General features: G+C 56.8%; 1 protein-coding gene across 1 annotated transcript; it reads left to right on the top strand.

Moving 5' to 3' along the window:
• Nucleotides 1-5200: 5200 nt before the first annotated feature.
• On the top strand, nucleotides 5201-18106 carry CAPN12 (calpain 12). The gene is made up of 21 exons (XM_057713260.1): nucleotides 5201-7004; nucleotides 7437-7506; nucleotides 7678-7796; nucleotides 7976-8109; nucleotides 8962-9130; nucleotides 9912-9986; nucleotides 10060-10145; nucleotides 10218-10292; nucleotides 11278-11441; nucleotides 11543-11766; nucleotides 12259-12270; nucleotides 12471-12679; nucleotides 12851-12893; nucleotides 13004-13063; nucleotides 13545-13602; nucleotides 13977-14047; nucleotides 14137-14199; nucleotides 14830-14908; nucleotides 17238-17354; nucleotides 17450-17508; nucleotides 17590-18106. The coding sequence occupies exons 1-21, from the start codon at nucleotides 6768-6770 to the stop codon at nucleotides 17614-17616; spliced, it is 2151 nt and encodes a 716-aa protein (XP_057569243.1). The 5' UTR covers nucleotides 5201-6767; the 3' UTR covers nucleotides 17617-18106.
• Nucleotides 18107-18942: the final 836 nt, after the last annotated feature.

Raw genomic sequence — 18942 nt, 5'->3', positions numbered from 1 at the left:
ACTGAGGGGTTCCCTGCAGAGACCTGAGAAAGTCTGGCATCCGTTGGGACTCCAGGGCTCATTGTTAAATAAATTAATTTTTATTTTATATGTGTTTTCATGTAGTTATTGAACGTTAAAATTTTTTGTAAAGATACCAATATGGTACAAATTTCAAAAAATACAGTGAAAAGGCACTATTGGCACAACCACAAAGGTGGTTGGGTTCTGCTTAGATGATAATGATCCATCCGTGTTAATTTCCTGGATTTCACCTCTGTCTTACTGTATACATAGCGGAGAATTTTTTTTTATAATATTTATTTATTTATTTATTGGCTGCGTTGGGTCTTTGTTGCTGCACATGGGCTTTTCTCTACTTGTGGCCCGCGGGAGCTGCTCTGTGTTGTGTTGTGCAGGCTTCTCAGTGCGGTGGCTTCTCTTGTGGAGCACGGGCTCTAGGTGCACGGGCTTCAGTAGTTGCAGTGCACGGGCTTCAGTAGTTGCAGCACGCAGGCTCAGTAGTTGTGGCATGTGGGCTCTAGAGCACAGTCTCAGTAGTTGTGGCGCAGAGGCTTAGTTGCTCCTCCACATGTGGGATCTTCCCAGCCAAGGGCTTGAACCCATGTCCCCTGCATTGGCAGGCAGATTCTTAGCCACTGTGCCATCAGGGAAGCCCCTCCCCAGGGAGCTGAGTCCTTGACACTCAGGCTCGTGCGCCTCTCCAGAAATCATGCCAACTCAGTTAGGGAGGTTTCTTTTGGTTGCTAGTCACAATAAATTAAAAAATAATAATAAAATAAAATAATAAAATAAAATAAAAATGGGGAAAAGAGAGAGGCAGAATTATTGACTCTATTAATGTAAAAGCTTGGTTTTGAGCACAGCCGGACTGACGGGTTCTATGCTCAGGGAATCTCGTCTCTGGCTCTGCTTCTCTCAGCGTCGCTGTCCTCATTCTCAGGCAGGGGCTCCTGACAACACGGTCAAGGTAGAGCTGAGCCACTGGGGGCTTACATCCCGTCAGCTTAGTGGCCTCAAGGAAAGAGAAGCCCTGTTCGGACACTCAGGCACTGAACTAGGGGTGTGACTAGGGGGCGTGACCAGGGGGCTGAGGTGCTCTCATTGGCTGGTCTGAGTCACATGTGCTTCCCTGGAGTTGGTGGAAGGGGCCAGCCCTACCAGAGCCACCTGGCTTGGGAATAAGGGACCCGTGGGTCCCCCAAACATAATGGGCATGCTGATTCCAGAAAGAGGTTGGGGGTACTGGGCTCACAAAGCATCCGTTACGGTAACATCAATGCGTTTTTCTTACCTTGGCTGGTGAAAGCTCATTTGGGACTCCGGATTCAAGGAGTGATGCGGGAAGTGTTGATCAAGAGAAGTCTTGTTTGTGGGGTGTGAGCCGAGCCCTGTGGCATGGCAGCCCGCGGGGAGCAAGGAAGAGCAGCTGCCTGGAGGGGCCCTGCAGGAGGGGCCTTGCAGAAGGGGCCCAGGAAGGGGCAGGAAGGAGGCCAGGACATCCAACACGATTTTTACATCATTGTAAGATGTCAGTCAGGTTTTACTAAAAGCTTTCTTCTACTGTTAGTGGTATGATCGGGCAAGTAACCGGGAGAGGGCTGTGACCTCGCGGGGTTAGAACATGGACAACGGATAATGGGATGGTGGAAGTGACCATGGAAATGGCAGAGACGGCAGCCAGAACCAGTGGTGATAGGTGACCATGGATGGGATCGCAGGATGTAGTCACGACATTGAACGTTCGTTGAGCACCTACTACGTGTCGAGCACTGTCCTGGACGTGTCCCACATGTCAACTTGTTTGTTTCTCACAATAACACTCAGACATAAGTCTTATTATTACCCCCGTTGTAGAGATGAGGAAATTGAGGCACAGAGGGGTTAAAAGACTTGCTCTTGACACACAGTTCTAAGTGGTAGAGCTGAGATTTGAACCCAGGCCCTCTGGCTCCTAACCCTGTCACCTACCTCATGCTGGGGGGTGGGGTTCGTCTTGGCAATTTAATGGGAAGAAAGCCTGTTTATAACCCCCTTTTGGTGGCCACACAGCTGCGGGGCACAGACAATATGGGCTGGTGCACCTGGAGGGAGAGACCACAGAGGGCTGAGGGACATCTAGGTGTCCCAGAGGACACAGGCTCTGCTGGGGCAGGAGACCCCCTGCTGAAGGTGGAAGGGCTGCTGGGATGAAAACTGCTGAGTTTTGGCCACTTGAAAACTCTCTCTCCCGTTTCTTCCAATGCCCCTGAGGTAGGAGATAGGCCCCAGGCTGAGCAGCTGCAGCTGTGTCCCGCTACCATTTCTAGATGGGTTACCAGTGGGAGCATTGGGCTCCAGTTGGGTGCGTGCTTGTGGGTTTCCTGCCCGACACACGTGCAGAGAAGACCTTCAGTCTAGGGGAAGGTCAAAAGGAGCGAGAAGATGCCAGCTGGAATCCATCTTGGCTGAGAGATGGGCGCCCACCCTAGGAGAAAACACGGAGATGACTGGCCAGAAAGCTCAGAAAACTGCCCCTAAATGAGCAAGCTAAGCTGCACCTATTGCGTGCAGCTCAGTCCGAGCTCGCCTTTGTGCTTTGCCACATATGCTTTGTTTCTTCCACACGTATTTTGCTTCTTCCACATGTACTTTCCTCCATTTTATTTTCTGTATTTATTTATTTATTTTTTGGCTGCATTAGATCTTCTTTGCTCTGCATGGACTTTTCTCTAGTTGCAGTGAGAGGTGGCTACTCTTCGTTGCAGTGTGTGGGCTTCTCAGTGTGATGGCTTCTCTTGTTGCGGAGCATGGGCTCCAGGGAGCGCAGGCTCAGTAGGTGTGGCACACAGGCTTAGTTGCTTCTCACATGTGGGATCTTCCCAGACCAGGGGTTGAACCTACGTCCCCCACATCGGCAAGCGGATTTTGAGCTACTGCACCACCAGGACGTCCCCTCCTCCATTTTATTTTATTTGGTTGCACCGGGTCTTAGTTGTGACATGCATGTGGCATCAAGTTCCCTGATGAGGGATCGAACCAGGGCCCCCTGCATTGAGAGCACGGAGTCTTGAGCTCTGCGCCACCAGGGAAGTCCCCTACCTTCCTCCATTTTAGACGATCCTCTTTTAACACTCCCAACTCTCAGAGGGGAAACTGAGCCTCTCCTACTCCTACAAGTCCAGATCCCCTTGACCAGTCTCAAATCCCGCCTCCCTATGCTCCTTTATTCTCACGGGTGTGCCAGGATGAAAAGGCTAGTCCTGCTGGGGTAACCCGTAGTGGGACTTACTTCTATCACCGAGGATCAGGGAGAATATGCCCTGTTAGGAAAGTGGCAAATGGTGAAGGGGCAATCCGAATACATGTGCCCTTCTCCTGATTTAGTCCAATGCAAACAAAGGCTGAGCCAGTTTTCTGAAGACCCTAGTAGATTTACGGAAGGATTTCAAGCCCTGACCCTGGCCTTTGATTTAACTTGGAAGGATGTCCAAATAGCTGTGCCCATGAGGAGAAAAAAAGGATTTGGACAGCAGCCCAGGGGCATCCTGACAAGCTCGCCAGGGACCAACCCCATACTTGAGATGTGGTGGGGACGCAGTCCCAAATCAGGAGCTCACTTGGGATTATAATTCCCCGGGGGGAACGAAGGCTGGGAACCACACGGTGCAATGCCTATTAGAAGGAACGGGAAAGTCCATCAGGAAGCCAGTAACTATGATGAGGTCAGGGAAGTGACATCAGAGAAGGAAGAAAACCCAGCTGTCTTTCAGGGATGGCTTGTGGAGGCTTTCAGAAAATTTACCCTCCGCTCCCGAGGGTCAAGCCCTGCTGGGACAACATTTTATCAGTCAGTCTGCCCCAGATGTTAGGCAAAAACTCCCAAAGTTACAGTTAGGCCCGCAAACCCCTATGCACCAACTCCTAGAGGTGGCCTTTGGGGTATTTAATAATCAAGATAAACTGAGGAGGGGGAGAGGACTCTACATGAGAAAAGGCAGGCCAAGGCGCAAGCTGAACGGACAGCAGCTGCTGTCAGCCCTATGCCTTGCAACCTCAGGGCAACCCAAAGGGGCCAAGAAGGTTCGACCACCCCTCTGGAGGTAAAACCAACAAGGGGGATTTCTTCAAAGGTAAGTCAACTGGCCACTGGGCCTGTGAGTGCCAGGAGCCCCGCGGGGCCACGCCCAGTCTGCAAAGAGATCGGTCTCTGGAGATGGTTGTGACCTCCGTCCCGAATGGGAAAGGGGGCTCCTGCTCCTGAGATGGCCGTGCTGGTCTCCGGAGGCAGCCGTGGGGGTTCTGGCGGCTCCCCCGCCTCCCTCCGCGAGATGTCTGTGGATACCACACGGGGCCCTGTGGGGCTCCTGGGCACAAAGCCTTTGTGTCCCCCATTTCTTGGATTATAGGAAACAGCCTTCATTCAGCCTCCACGACCCTCTCCGAGTTCCAATGGGCAGATGCAAGCAGCTGTTCATTAGGGAAGGGAGGGGATCTGCGACCTGAGAGAAACAGGCAAGAGCAGCCTCGGGGCAGGTCCTGTTTCCCCAGCAACAATACGCACAACAATATCTCTGAGCTATTTTGCAGATGCTGAAACCCCCTCCAGGTGGGAGGAGTTAACAATTAACAACGGTATGCCGCCCACACGCATGCAGACCCCAGACCAGTTGGACCTGAAGGTTGATGATGGTGCCTGCTACTTACCTCACCACCAACCCATCAGAAGAATGCAAGACGTCTCGCCTACCCCTGACCACGAGCCCCGGCTGTAAGACCTCTCCCGATTCCCCAGTGAGGGGGGTGCCGTTCTTGAGGGGCTGGCCCCTGTTCCCCCTTAGAAGCGGAGCTTTTGGCATCACTATCTCTGCCGAGGAGCCCCAGTCCTTGACGTGGCAGGTAAGAAGATCGATTTTTTAATTTGATACGGGAGCCACTTAGTCTGTCTTGATTTTCTCACGCTGGGCCTCTTTCCTCTAAAAGTGGCACAGTAACTGGTGTTGACAGAAAGCCTTGAACCCATCACTTAGCCGGGCCTCTCGCTTGCCAATTTAAACAGTGTTTGATCTCACATGCCTTTCTAGTTGTTCCTGAGTATCCTACCCCACTACTGGGGAGAGACCTTCTGGGCTCCCTTGGGGCCATATGAGGGTTAAGGGGGCCGGGTCCTAGGGGCGGCCCTCATCTTGACCATGGCTAAGGCAGATCAGTGGGAAGAGCAAGGGCATATTTGCAGACTGATCTTCGGCCCTTGCCTTTATGAATCTGCTTGGTAACTTTGCTTTTCCCACGTTACGGCAATTCAAGACGATGGTGATTCCATCCACTCCCTGAAACCAATCCTGCTGGAATAACAACAGAAGTTGCCCTGGGGGCCCCTAACAAGGCAGGGTGAGAGTTCCGTGGCCCCAGTTAGGTAGGCTGACCCAATGTCAACCCAAAGAAGCTACAGAAGATGGACCATCACCCTTCATCCTCTCAGTAAGATTTTTTGGGTTCCACGTCTCTCAGGAGGGATTTGAGGTAGGAGAGAGGCCCCTGGCTGAGCAGCTGCAGCTGGTCTCCTGCTGATGCTTTGAGATGGGATACCAGCAGAGGTATTGGGTCCTGATTTGGTGCATTCTTGTGGATTTCCTGGGCCAATCCATGCACAGAGAAGGCCCTCAGTCTAGGGGAAGGGCAAAAGGAGGGAGAAGATGCCAGCTGGAATCCATCGTGGCTGAGAGGTGGGTGTCCCCACCAGGACCAAACATGGAGATGACTGGCCAGAAATAAAACCCGGAAAACCGCCTCTATATCAGCAAGCTAAGCTGCCCCTATTACGTGCAGCTCACTCAGGGCTCGCCTGTGTGGTTTGCCACACGTACTTTGCTTCTCATAAATGCTTTTATCTTTTTCATAATCTTGGTCTCTTCACTGAATTCTTTCTTCAAAGAAGACAAGAACCAAGGTCCTTCTTCCAGCCGTTCCACCGAGCTCCAGCATCCTTTTGGGGATGTACTGCCCCAGACCCTGAGCTGCAGGTGGGCAGGATGGGGTGTCAACGTCACTGGTGGGCTTGGCTCCCAGCCTAGGACAGGTGGATGTAGAGCAGCCTCTCCATGGTCCGCCCTGAGGTCTGCCTCGTCAGGAAGGGGAGGAATAGGGGTCCTAAAGCCTCAGAGTCCTACTGAGGGTGACTGAGATGTTACAAGGACAGGGAAGAAAATGGAGACGGACAGACTGAGGCAGATACAGAGAGACAAAGAGACACAGGAAGAGATATAAAGAGAGATGGAGATGGCAGGAGATAGAGACACAGACACAGAGAAACAAAAAATGGAGTAAAACAAAACGGACCAAGAGAGATGGACAGAGAGAGACAGTGAGGCCAAGAAGGAGAAGAGAGATACAATGGCAGGCAGAGAGAGAAACTGTCAGATCTAGAGACACAGCAGTAAAGATGTCTGCCTCCCCAAAGCTCCCCGCCCTGGCACTGACCTCCTTCCAGGCACCTCCCACAGCAGCAGCCAGTCCTCCCTCAGCTCCACTCACCTTCCCTCCTGCTGCTGGCCAAGCCCATTAAGCTGCTACCCTGGCCACAGCTGACGGCCCCACGCCCTGAGGAGGAAACCACTGAAGAGGCGTCCTTACTCGCTGGCACCCCAAACCATCAATTAGTATGAACGAGGGATGGTTCCTCACTGCCTAAAGACCCCCATCTGGGCTCAGATGGAGGGGAGGCCCCGCCCCCCATGACTCAGGAGGTTAAAGGGCCTGGAGCCAGTGTGTGAGCCCACAGTGTCCGGATGGCGTGTGGCGGCCGGAGGGTCACCATCCAACTGGTGAATGAGGAGGCAGGACCCGGAACCAACAGCCCAAAGCCCTTTCAGGGCCAGAACTACAAAGCAATCCAAGCAGCCTGCCTGGATGAAGGGGTCCTGTTCCAAGATCCCTACTTCCCTGCTGGCCCTGACGCCCTTGGCTATGACCAGCTGGGGCCGGACTCGGAGAAGACCAAAGGGGTGGAATGGAAGAGACCCTATGTAATGTGTGGATGGGGGCTGGGCTCCCGGGTCTGAGGGAGGAGGTTGGGGGCTGGGCTCTGGGTCTGAGGGAGGAGGTTGGGGGCTGGGCTCTGGGTCTGAGGAAGGAGGGGGCTGGGGACTGGGCTCCTGGGTCTGAGGGAGGAGGTTGGGGGCTGGGCTCTGGGTCTGAGGGAGGCGGTTGGGGGCTGGGCTCTGGGTCTGAGAGAGCAGGTGTCTGTGGGACCGGCTCAGAGCAGGTTCGGCCATCCTGGGTCAGGAGAAGCCCCGGGAAGCCAAACGGCTGCCCACAGGCTTTACGAGTCTCTTGTGAGGTTGGAGGCGCTCGTTACCCGGGAGCTGTGAGGACAGGAGGGGGTCGAGGCCCCTGACCTCTCAGCGGCTCCTCCCTCCGCTTCCTGGCTGAGGTCTGGAATCCCCCATCACCCCCAGGAGTTTTGCACTGAGCCACAGTTCATCTGTGAGGACATGAGCCGAACAGACGTGTGTCAGGGGAGCCTGGGTGAGACCACCGAACCCATGTTGGGCCCCCAGATCCCGCAAGTTGCAGGGGGGACCCTGACAGCTCCGCCCTCAGCCTCCCGCTGCCCCTGCCCCAGCCCCTGCCCCTCCCTCTCCCTCTCAGCCTCTCCTCCCTCTTCCCACCTCCCCCAACCCCAGCCTTTCCTTCCAGGTAACTGCTGGTTTCTTGCGGCTGCTGCCTCCCTCACTCTGTACCCCCGACTCCTGTCCCGGGTGGTCCCGCCGGGACAAGGCTTCCAAGATGGCTATGCAGGTGTCTTCCACTTCCAGGTAAAGCTCGGTTCCTCTGTTCATGACTGTTTCCCCAGGGTAACATGGATTTTACAGTTGACACGGTCCCCTTGGGGCTGTAATTCCTGGACTGGTACAGCAGGGTCAGGGGTCAGAGGTTGCGGCCCAGCAGGGTTGGAGGTGGGAGGCTGAGCCCGGGCCTGCCCCTTCCCCGCCAGCTCTGGCAGTTTGGCCACTGGGTGGACGTCGTGGTGGACGACAGGCTGCCCGTGCGTGAGGGGAAGCTGATGTTCGTGCGCTCGGATCAGCGGAACGAGTTCTGGGCCCCACTCCTGGAAAAGGCCTACGCCAAGTAAGGACCAACCCCAAGTCCCAGCCAGCAGGCCCCAAGTCACAGGGGACCCCTGGAGCCCCCCGACTTCTGGAATCCTCTAGATACCCCGCCAAAGATCTCAAACCAAGGTATAGCCCACAGGGGCCTCATGCCACACCATTGCCTGAAGACCTCTGAATCATAAAGACCTTCCTGATTTTTTTTTTTTTTGGCCGTGCCTCGTGGCATGCAGGATCTTAGTTCCCTGACCAGAGATTGAACCCGCACCCCTTGCATTGGGAGCCAGAGTCCTAACCACTGGACCTCCAGGGAAGTCCCCCTCCATTGATATTTCACACAAACTATCTCTAGATACCCACCGAACATTCAATTCTGGAGACTGAAATCTCATATAGCAGGCCCTGGAGTCACCAAATCTAAGCAATCCCCTTAGGGGATCTGTCATCTCAATCTCTCCTGACCCATCGAGAAACCCAAGGCACCTCCAAAGTGTTGGGTGTAATCCCTGGGACCCTCCAATCCTTGCTTTTCCCCACTCTGCAGCTCTGAAATCTCTGACAAGCCACACAGGGAACACCCCCCCCCCAAAGCAGGCATCTCCCACAGACTCAGGGTGTCAGACACAGCCCCGAGGATGCCCAGGATTCTGACAGAGCTCTCCTATGACCCCAAATCATGCGGTCCTGGTGGCCCCAGAGCCACCAGCCCAATTTCCCAGGGCTTCCAGAGTGCACCCTCCTCAAAAGTCTGCAAATTTCAGGAATAGCTCCTGGGACCTCACAGCCTGAGACAGAGGCCCCCCACGTCCCCAGGGTTGCCCAAGATACTCACCCATGCCTCAGACACCCCACCCCAGACCTGCTCCCACAGGCTCCACGGCTCCTATGAGGTGATGCAAGGCGGCCACATGAATGAGGCTTTCGTGGACTTCACAGGCGGCGTGGGCGAGGTGCTCTACCTGAGGCAGGACACTCCAGGCCTCTTCTCCGTCCTGCGCCATGCCCTGGCCAAGGAGTCCCTCATAGGCGCCACTGCCCTGGTGAGAGAGTCAGACTCCCATGAAGATCCCCCCCCAGGACCAAAGCACAGTCACGGCTAGAGGGGGCAGCATCCTGTGTCCTTCTCTCTGCTTTCACCGTTGGCTTATTCTCTCTCACAAATCTAACATGAGCAAGTCAAAAGGACATTTATTTGCTCTCATAACTAATGAAGCTTCAGGCACAGCTGGATCCAGGTGCTTTGTGGATGCTGTGATTGTGTTTTTCTATTCCTGCTTCTGGGTTAGCTTCATTCACAGGCAGGCTTTCCTCACGTGGGCACAAAAGTGGCCACACAGCTGCAGGTTCCTCCTACCGCCCTGGGGAGAGTGTGTGGGTGTGGAAAAAAAGTGCCTCTTTCTGAGAATTTCAGCAAAAGACCCAGGATTGATTTTCATGGGCTCAGTTTGGGTCATATGTCCATCTGTGACCCAATCACATATTCGTTCACTGAGTCAGTCTAACTCATTCGTTCATTCATTTACTTAATCCTCTACGCAGTTACTGAGTGCCTTTTGCATTTCTCTGCCTCTTTTCCTCTCTGGTCTGTATCTTTTTTTGTCCCCAATGTCTCTGTGTCTCTCCTCTTTAAACCTGTTTTGGTCTCTTGTCTCCATCTGCCTCTCTCTCCTTCTTTTGCCTTCACTCGCCAACGCCCAGACCCTCTCAGAGCCCAGTGCCATTTAGGTAGGTGCTCTGGTTGACTCCTTCTTTGGGACAGGAGGTGGGGGTGCAGAGAGGAGCACTGTCCCCCACCGTGGCTCACTGTCCTGTCCTGCCCAGCGTAATCGGGGCGAGTGCCGTACAGAAGATGGGCTGGTGAAGGGACACGCATATTCAATCACGGGCACACACGAGGTGAGGAACCCCCAGGGAGGGCCGGCAGGGGATGTCCAAGCACCAAACCCCCCACTGACGATGTCTCCCTTAGGTGTCACTGGGCTTCACCAAGGTGCGGCTGCTGCGGCTGCGGAACCCATGGGGCCGAGTAGAATGGACTGGGGCCTGGAGTGACAGGTGCGGTGGATCTGGGGGTGGCTGGGTGGCTGGGGCCCTCTTGCTCATCCCCTTACACCTCAGTCTCCCCAGATGCCCACACTGGAATGCACTCCTTTCCGAGTGGCAAGATGCGTTGCTGGTGAAAAAGGAGGATGGCGAGTTCTGGTGAGTGGGGCGGGGTCCCAGGTCTGCTTCAGGGAGGGATCCCAGGCCATTGGGGTCAGGGAGGGGGCGAGTCCTGCTTGAAGGGACATGGGGGAAGTTCATGGGGGTAGGTCCTTATGGGGAGAAACTGTCCATATCCGTGGTAATTTGGGAGTTGGGTTCTATTTTGGGAAGTCGAGGAAGAATTAGCAGTAACATTAGGGGAATTGGGAAGCATAGTAATCTTTGGAGGGTCGAAGGGTAATATTTAGGGCCGTTGTGGGAGGCTTGGTGACATTGGGGCTTTTCTTGGGACTTGGCAATATTGAGGGGCTGAAGGATACTTGTTGGTAATAGTCTGAGGGTCTTGATATGTGGGGGTTGAAGGCAATTTGACAATATTTGGGGGCAGTTTGTGGATTTTGGCTATTTGTGGGGCATTTTTTAAAATTATTTATTGGCTGTGTTGGGTCTTTGTTGCTGCACACGGGTTTTATCTGGTTGTGGCGAGTGGGGGCTGCTCTTCATTGTGGTGCACAGGCCTCTCTCATTGCGATGGCTTCTCTTGTGGCAGAGCATGGGCTCTAGGCGCACGGGCTTCAGAAGTTGCGGCACATGGGCTCAATAGTTGTGGCTCACGGGCTCTAGAGCACAGGCTCCATAGTTGTGGCGCATGGGCTTAGTTGCTCCATGGCATGTGGGATATTCTTGGACCAGGGCTTGAATCCATGTCCCCTGCATTGGCAGCCTGATTCTTAGCCATTGTGCCACCAGGGAAGTCCCATGTGGGGCATTTCTGAGAACTTGGAGAAATCTGGGGGAGCTGGAGGCCTCTAATTTGGGGATCACTTCTGGAGGCATGGTATTATTTGGGGGACTGAAGTATTCTTGGCAACATACAAGGAATTTAGGGGCTTTGTGATCTGGGGGTCATGAGATATTTGGGAGACTGGGGCCCTGGGGAGGTGGGGGCTAGGGCTGGGTCTGATCGCCAGCCACCATCCAGGATGGAGCTGCAGGACTTCCTCCGCCACTTCGACACCGTCCAGATTTGCTCGCTGAGCCCTGAGGTGCTGGGCCCCAGCCCGGCTGGAGGTGGCTGGCACATCCACACCTTCCAAGGCCGCTGGGTGCGCGGCTTCAACTCTGGCGGGAGCCAGCCTGGTGCCGGTGAGGCCTGGAGGGGGTCCTCAGAGGCCAGTGGCGGGGGGTGGGGGTGGGGGGCGGGCTGTGACAGGCTGGGTAACCCTGTTTCTTTGTTCTTTAACTAGAAACCTTCTGGACTAATCCCCAGTTCCGGCTGACACTGCTGGAGCCTGATGAGGAGGATGAGGAGGGGCCCTGGGGGGGTTGGGGGGCAGCAGGGACACGGGCCCCTGCACAGGGGGGCCGTACCCCCAAATGCACTGTGCTCCTATCACTCATACAGCGCAACCAGCGGTGCCTGAGGGCCCAGGGCCTCAGGTACCTGACCGTGGGCTTCCACGTGTTCCAGGTGGGACCCCGGGCTGAGCACAGGCAACGGGGTGGGGGTGGGGGGACACAGAGGCGTGGAGGTGCAGGAGGCCAAGGCGGGATCCGAGGGGGCAGAGAGGAGCTGGGGAGGCCGAGGGGCTCTACAGGATGGGGGTCAAAGGTCAGAGAAGAGAGCTGAGGAAATTGGAGGTGGAGGTCAAGGAGAGACTGGAGGGCTAGGGAGAGTGCAGAGAGGCCAGGGGTTAGAAGGGCAGAGGGGTGAGGGGTCAGAAAGGAGTCAGGAAAACATCTGAGGGTCAGGGAGGGGACCAAGGAGCAGAGTCGGTACTTGAGGGCACAGATGGGAGGGAGGGGTCCAGGAGGGGCTGGGTCAGAGACTAAGGGGCAGGGACTTTAGGAGGGGTGGGATGGGAAGAAAAGAGAGAGAGGGGGGTGAAGGGAGCAGGGAGGGGACTCTGAGGGGTGACCGCCTCTCCCTGACCCTGACTCCCCTTGCTCTTCCTTCTTACAGATCCCAGAGGAGGTGGGTATCAGACAGGACCCGGATTCCATCCATCTCTGAACCAGCCCCAGCGACCGGGCAGGACAACCTGGGGGCCTGGGGCATGCCTAGGGTGATGGATGACCAGTGGGTTTGGACAGGGCGGTTTGGAGGGTGCGGTGGGTCGGAGGCCAGATGGGGTAAACTTGGACGGTGGTGGTCACGCCGCCCTGCCCCTCTAGCTGCTGGGCCTGTGGGACTCCCCGCGCAGCCGCGCGCTCTTGCGGGGCCTGCTGTGCGCCGACCGCTCCCGCTTCTGCGCCCGCCGCGACGTGAGCCGCCGCTGCCGCCTGCGTCCTGGTCACTACCTGGTGGTGCCCAGCGCCACCTGCCCCGGCGACGAGGCTGACTTCACGCTGCGCGTCTTCGCAGAGCGCCGCCACACCGCCGTGTGAGCCGGGATCCCCTGCCCCACCACCGGGAACCCCTGTACGCCCCCCCCCTCCCCCAGTCGGTCCAGGGGTCCCAGGATCCCGCCTAGACCTCTGAGACCCCACGCGCCCCATATTCCCAGCCGCGGGGTGAGCAGCCCCCTCCCCCATCTCCTGCCTGTAATTTGTAGGGAGATCGATGACGTGATCAGCGCCGACCTGCAAGCCCTCGTGGTGAGGGGCAGCTCTGGGAAGGGGCGTGACGGTGGGGGGTGGGGGGAAATCCTCTTGGCCAGAACTGAACTCCCCTCACCCCACCCACCCCACCCCACCCCACCCCACAGGTCCCGTATGTTCCCCTGAAGCTGGAGTTGGAGCTGCTGTTTCACCAGCTGGCAGGAGAGGTGAGGAGATCGGGCAGGGCTGAGGGGGTCCCTCCCCTCCCTATGTACCCCTCTCTCATCCTACATGTTTCATTTTGCTTTAGTTTCTCAGTCGCTCTGTGCTTAAATCTCATGAACTTCTTTTCTCAAAATGTTCACAGCTCTTCCTTGCCTCAGGGCCTTTGCTCAGTCTGTACCCTCCCCTGGACTGCTCTCTCCCTTCACAACCCCTGCTAGGCTAAGGCCTCCTCTTTCCAACATGCCCTTGGACCTCCCCCAGGCTGGTCAGCCGCTTGTCCTCTGTGGGCTCCCACAGCCCAGTGCTTCCCCATCGCAGCCCCGACCACTCTGGGAGCATGTCTCACTCACTCCCTGGACCAGGAGCTCTGAGAGAGCAGGCCTGGGCCTCTCTCCGTCTCCGGTGTGTCCCAGCACCACCCAGCGTGCTGTCTGGGCCACCGCAGACTGAGTGCAGCCTCACAACCAGCTCTCTCCTTACCAGGAGGAAGAACTCAGTGCCCCTCAGCTCCAGAACTTATTAAGCATTGCCCTGGAGCCTGGTGAGTTGGGGACCAAGCCTGGACCCCACAGGGCCCCCATGTGTGTTAACCCACGATGCTGCTGGGAGTCAGGCCATGGGAACCCTGGGCTCAGCCTGCCAGTGTCTCCCCTGTGGCCAGACCCGTGGGTTCTGTGATAGGGCCTGTGGCCAAGGCCATGGCCACGGATAAGCCCCCCTTCCTCTAACTGCCCTGAGCACAGACCCAGACCCCCTTGCCTGAGTTCAAATCCCAGCTCTGCTAGTTTCCAGCAGTCACATGGCTTTCTGCACCTCAGTTTCTATAAAATGGGGATAACAGTAATTTTTAGCACTTACAAGCATCATTGGCCAACAGGCAGGGAGAGCTTTTTGTTTTTTCTTTTTTTCCTGTAGCCAAGGCCCATGCCCAGACCCCCCGAGAAATTGGGCTCAGGACCTGCGAGCAGCTGCTGCAGTGTTTTGGGGTATATGATGGGGGCAGTGCCTGGGTAGGGAGGGTGGCCCCTGCTTCCCTTCTGGGGACATTGACCTTAACCAGATGCCCCGTCCCCAGCATGGGCCAAGCCTGGACCTGCACCACTTCCAGCAGCTCTGGGGCCACCTCCTCAAGTGGCAGGTAAGGTGGGGAGCTGGGCAGGGCACCTCCTCCTGGAGGGACAGGCACCTTTACTAATAGGGGCATAGGTGCTCTATGGGCTTCCCGGGACCTAGGGGAGAAGGGGGACCTGGACCGCACCACACCATCCTGGGGGCATCTGGCTGGGTGTCCCTGCCCCACCCACTCCTTTGTTGTGCCTTTAGGGGTACTACGTAGCTCAAGGATCAAGAGCAGACTCTTATCCTGCCTTGGAATCCCAGCTCCCAACTCAGCCCCTTTCTGGCTGTGTGAGCTGAGGGGCCTTTGCTTGTCTACCACTGGGAGGCGATAATTCCCACCACTTTGGATCCCTGTGACGAGGAAATGATCCTAGGCCTCCCCACACTACAAGTAGTAAGCCACTGTTTACTGAGCCCTCACTACGCCTTTGTGGGTAGAATCTCACCTTGTCCTCACAACAACCCTATTACTGCTGGTACTATTCCCAATTTACAGATTGGGAAACAGAGGCCCAAAGTGATTAAGCTGCTTGTACAGGGGCAGCCAGGAAGAAAAGGAAGTGGTGGGAACTCAGGCTGCCTGGCTCCAAGGCCCCCTTTCAGCCTTCTTCAGGGTGCTCAGGGGCCTGACCAATACCTCCCTGCCCAGGCCACATTTGACAAGTTCGACGAGGATGCTTCTGGGACTATGAACTCCTATGAGCTGAGGCTGGCGCTGAAAGCGGCAGGTATGGACAGAGGTCCTGTGGGACCCCCTCCTCCCCTGTACTCCTCCCCTGCCACCCACAAAGGCCACACCTTAGTTTGTTGCCAATTCTTGGCAGGAACTGGGTGACCCTGAAAGAGGCCCAAAGGTGAGAATCCTCTGTGTGGGGGGAGGAGGGCACCGAGGGATGGAGTGCGGCCCTCTCGGGAGGGGAAGTGAGGGCTTGGGAGCCGGTGTCTGAGAGGCTCCAGCCCCCAGGGCCTCGTGGTAGAATGTCCTGGACTCCCGGACTCCTTGGGTAGCCCTGACACATGAGTCCACCTCCCGGAGCCTCTGTTTCCCTCTCTGTAAAATGGCTAATACACAGGGTGGCCGGGAGGAGCCTGTGGAATGAAGCCCACAGGGTTTAGTGCTGGGGAATGCAGCTTCCATGACTGCATGCCAGGGCGCCCAAACGAAGGCTCCCCCTGAAAGGCTGAGTTCTTCCAGGAGATGCAGAACAACCCCGTTCCATTTGTATGGGAGCACAAAATCCTAGCCAAGGAATAGAGCCAGAGAGCAACACTTTCCTGGGCAGTGCAGTTAGAGGAGTTTCAGGAGTGTGATCAGCCTCCCACCTCACCTTGCATGGAGTGGGTGGGAGCTGGGATCAGACACGGAACTCCCAGACCCCGCGCCCCACCCCAGAGCTCATCTGCCACAGCACAGGGAAGGATGAGACATGGGGAGACGGGAGGCTGGGGGTGACGTGACCCAGAGTCCGAGAGGCGGGGGAAACCCTGAAGGGGGAGGTCAAAGGTCCAGAGAGGTACAAGAAAAGAACTCAGGAGGGGGGAGATGGGGACTTCCCTGGCGGTCCAGTGGCTAAGATTCTTCATTTCCACTGCAGGGGGCGTGGGTCCAATCCCGCTGGGGAACTAAGATCCCACATGCCGCATGGTGTGGCCAAAACCACCCCCCCAAAACAAAGACAAAAAAACCCAGACAGCGGGGAGATGGAGTCAGAGAGAGAGGACTGGGAGATGAGACAGAGTCTCAGGTAGACAGAAGCAGAGGGGAGAGACGGAAGGCTGTACTGTTCACTCAGTATTCCTCGGTACAGGCCTGCTGTTAGTCTAGGCAGGAAAAAAGTGCTCTCGAGGGGCTGCCGCTCTGACGGTGCAGACACACAACAAGCAGAATGTCTCGGTCAGATGGTGGGGAGCCCTATGGTAGGAAAGGAAACAGGTCAGGGTGTGGGGATATGCAGGGGGTGGGGTGTGGGTTGAGACAGGGCGGTCAGGGAAGGCCTCACTGAGGTGATGTTTGGACAGAGACCTGAAGGAGGGGGAGTGAGCCTTGGAGACACTGGGGAAGAACAGTCCAGAGGGAAAGTCAGTACAAAGATGGGTGTGGAGGGAGCAGAGTGAGCGAGGGGCCCAGTGATGGAGGTGAGGGCAGAGGGCCCGTGTGGCTAGAGCCAAGGGAGGAGGAGGAGGTGATCAGAGGGGAGATTGGTGGGGGAAGACAGGAGGCCCCAAGAGGGCTTGGGAGGACAGCTCTTTAAAAAATTTTAAGTATGTTATGAGAGGGTGGAGGGAGAGGCACGTCCAGTGTCAGGGCTTGTGTGAGGCTGGAGCTGACGGGCAAGGGAAGGGTGGTGTGTAAGGCGCAGGGAATGCCAGGGAGTGGCCCGGAAGGAAGCACGGTCCAGAGACCTGGGCAGTTCCGGGCTTGGGGGGGACTGGCAGGAGAAAGAACCTGCCCCGATCTAGTCCTATCCTCTGCTCCACACACCCCTCCCCCCACCCCTGTGCTAGCTGATGCTTGGGGATTCAGTGACCAGAAGCCCTTCCCAGACCTCACCCGCCACGCTCCCCTGCCCAGTCCAGGCGCAGCCAGAGCCACCAATGACAGTGACAGCCCAGAGGCGCCAGGGCAGGGATGTGGAGGAACAGGGCAGGGAGCCGTGGGAGTCCAGAGAAGCCTGACGCTGCTCAGTGGGGCTGAGTGAGAGGACTTCCTGAACGAGGGGTGTCCCAGAGTAGGGACGCTACAGGCCAAGAGAGGACAAGGTGTTCTGGGCAGGGGGAGCATCAAGTGCAAAGAAGGCAAGAAGGACAAAGCCCAAGGTCAAGTGGAGGAGGGGATGGGGAGATGACGTGCAGCCTGTGCTGGCCACCAGGTGGCTGGGGACAGCGGGGGCCCTGGGGAGGAGTAGCCGGGAGCTCACGGGGACCGGCTTTTAAAAGCCTCTGTTGACACTCCGCATCATTCCTGCGGTGTCTGCCTTTCCTGGGGAGTTGGAGGGGGTGCGACCCTGAGGTGGGCTGCTCACAGGGCAGCCCGGGCTCAGAGGCGGCCTCCCCCAGGCTTCCAACTGAACAACCAGCTGACCCAGGCCCTCACTAGCCGCTACCGGGACAGCCGTCTGCGTGTGGACTTCGAGCGCTTCGTGTCCTGTGTGGCCCAGCTCGTCTGCCTCTTCCGTGAGTGCTGGCACCGGTGGGGCAGAGGGAGGACGTCTCCACGGCAGGGGGGCCAGGGAGGCAGGCGCTCACTCCCCTCCTCTCTCTCTGCACAGGCCACTGCAGCCAGCACCTGGATGGGGGCGAGGGGGGCGTCTGCCTGACCCACAGACAGGTGAGCCCGGGCTGCAGGGAGGGGGTGGCGGGGGAGGCCCGGGAGGCCCCTGCCTCACGCCTGCTGTCACCTCTCGCCCAGTGGATGGAGGTGGCCACCTTCTCCTAGGATCTCAGCCCAGGAGCACCTGCAGCTGGAGGTGGGAGAGCTGCTGGGAGCCCTGCCTTTCCTCCTCCCAGCCGGGACCAGGGTTTACTCTACAGGGAGGGCCGATGCGCCAAGGTTAAGCAGGGGCTCAGAGCACGGCCCCGGGAGCCGGCCTGCCTGACGCTGATTTCAGGCCCCACCACGCACCAGCTGGGTGACACTGGGCTAGTCGCCACACCTCTCTGTGTTTTGTTCTCCTCACCTATAAACGGGCATGGTAACAGCACCTTTCCCGCGCCGGCTGCACCAGTTAGCCCCACGTCACACACTTAGAACAGTGCCTGGCCCGGAGCTGGTCCCCAACAGCACTCCTACTTTCACACACTCATGGGAACCGGGATCGCGGCACTCCCACCCCCGACCTCGTTCTGGGAAGAGGCCCTCTATCATCACTCTCCTAAGAAGTGGAGAACAGAGATAGAAGAACAGAGGACACTGTAGGAATCCTTCTTAAAAATATTACATGTTTTATTATCCTGTCCCCAGAAGGGTGGTTTATCCAGAAACCGAGAAAAAAAATAATCAATCAGAATAAACTCAAAAAATGGGGGGAGGGGGAAGAGGGAGGAAGCAAAACCATCAACTCACAGGCAGCTAGGCCAGCAGCCCACCCTCCAGCTCAGGGGGCTCCCCAGAGACCCACGCCCAACATCAGAGAGAGAAATCAGTAAGGGACGGGGGAGGGGGAGCAAATCAGCTATGTCTTCATTACGAGAGCAAGGGGCTGCGCACATGTGCTGCTGGGTGAATATATATTTATATAATAAATCCGTAAGTTAATAAAGTAAATAGTCATTCTCTGAAAGGTTTCTTTTTTATCGGGTTTTTTTTTTTTGTAGATTTTTTTTTGGTTTTCTGGTGGTTTTTTGCAGGGGGAGGGGGGTCAGGGGGTGGGGACTCCTTAGAAAATCTGAGAGATACGCGGGTCCAGACAAAGCAAGGTGGGGGCTGGCTGGGGGTGAGGGCGGGAGGCCGGTCTGCCCAACCCCACTCCTGCTGCAGAAGAGAGGGGGGGACGGAGCTGAACCCTCTCATCTCCTGGCGATGCCAAGTGGGGGGAGCGGGGAGGGGAGTAGGCAGGTCCTCTTTCCTGCCGGGCAGCTGTGGCGCCCTCTGCGGGGCCCATCGCAGGCCCGGGTGGTTCCTGGACAAGGCACGTTGGGCTTTGGCCTGGATGTAGGAGGCCTTGAAGGGACCTCGGAGGAGAAGGAATGGACGAGGGGACAGGGGCATTTCTAGGGCTTGGAGGGGGCCTGTTTTGCTGGGAGGATCCACTGCCCCCTCCAC

Source organism: Hippopotamus amphibius, chromosome 16, assembly GCF_030028045.1.
Source record: "Hippopotamus amphibius kiboko isolate mHipAmp2 chromosome 16, mHipAmp2.hap2, whole genome shotgun sequence".
Taxonomy (NCBI): Eukaryota; Metazoa; Chordata; class Mammalia; order Artiodactyla; family Hippopotamidae; genus Hippopotamus; species Hippopotamus amphibius.
Note: the sequence above shows the minus strand (reverse complement) of the source record. Positions and strands in the feature narration are given on the sequence as shown.

What these genes read in the sequence shown, in the direction of transcription:
- CAPN12 (XM_057713260.1), top strand. Translation starts at nt 6,768, where the DNA reads ATGGCGTGTGGCGGCCGGAGGGTCACCATCCAACTGGTGAATGAGGAG. An exon ending in AAGGAGGATGGCGAGTTCTG is followed by an intron (nt 10,293 to 11,277) that starts GTGAGTGGGGCG and finishes GCCACCATCCAG; the next exon opens with GATGGAGCTGCAGGACTTCC. An exon ending in GAGCGCCGCCACACCGCCGT is followed by an intron (nt 12,680 to 12,850) that starts GTGAGCCGGGAT and finishes TGTAATTTGTAG; the next exon opens with GGAGATCGATGACGTGATCA.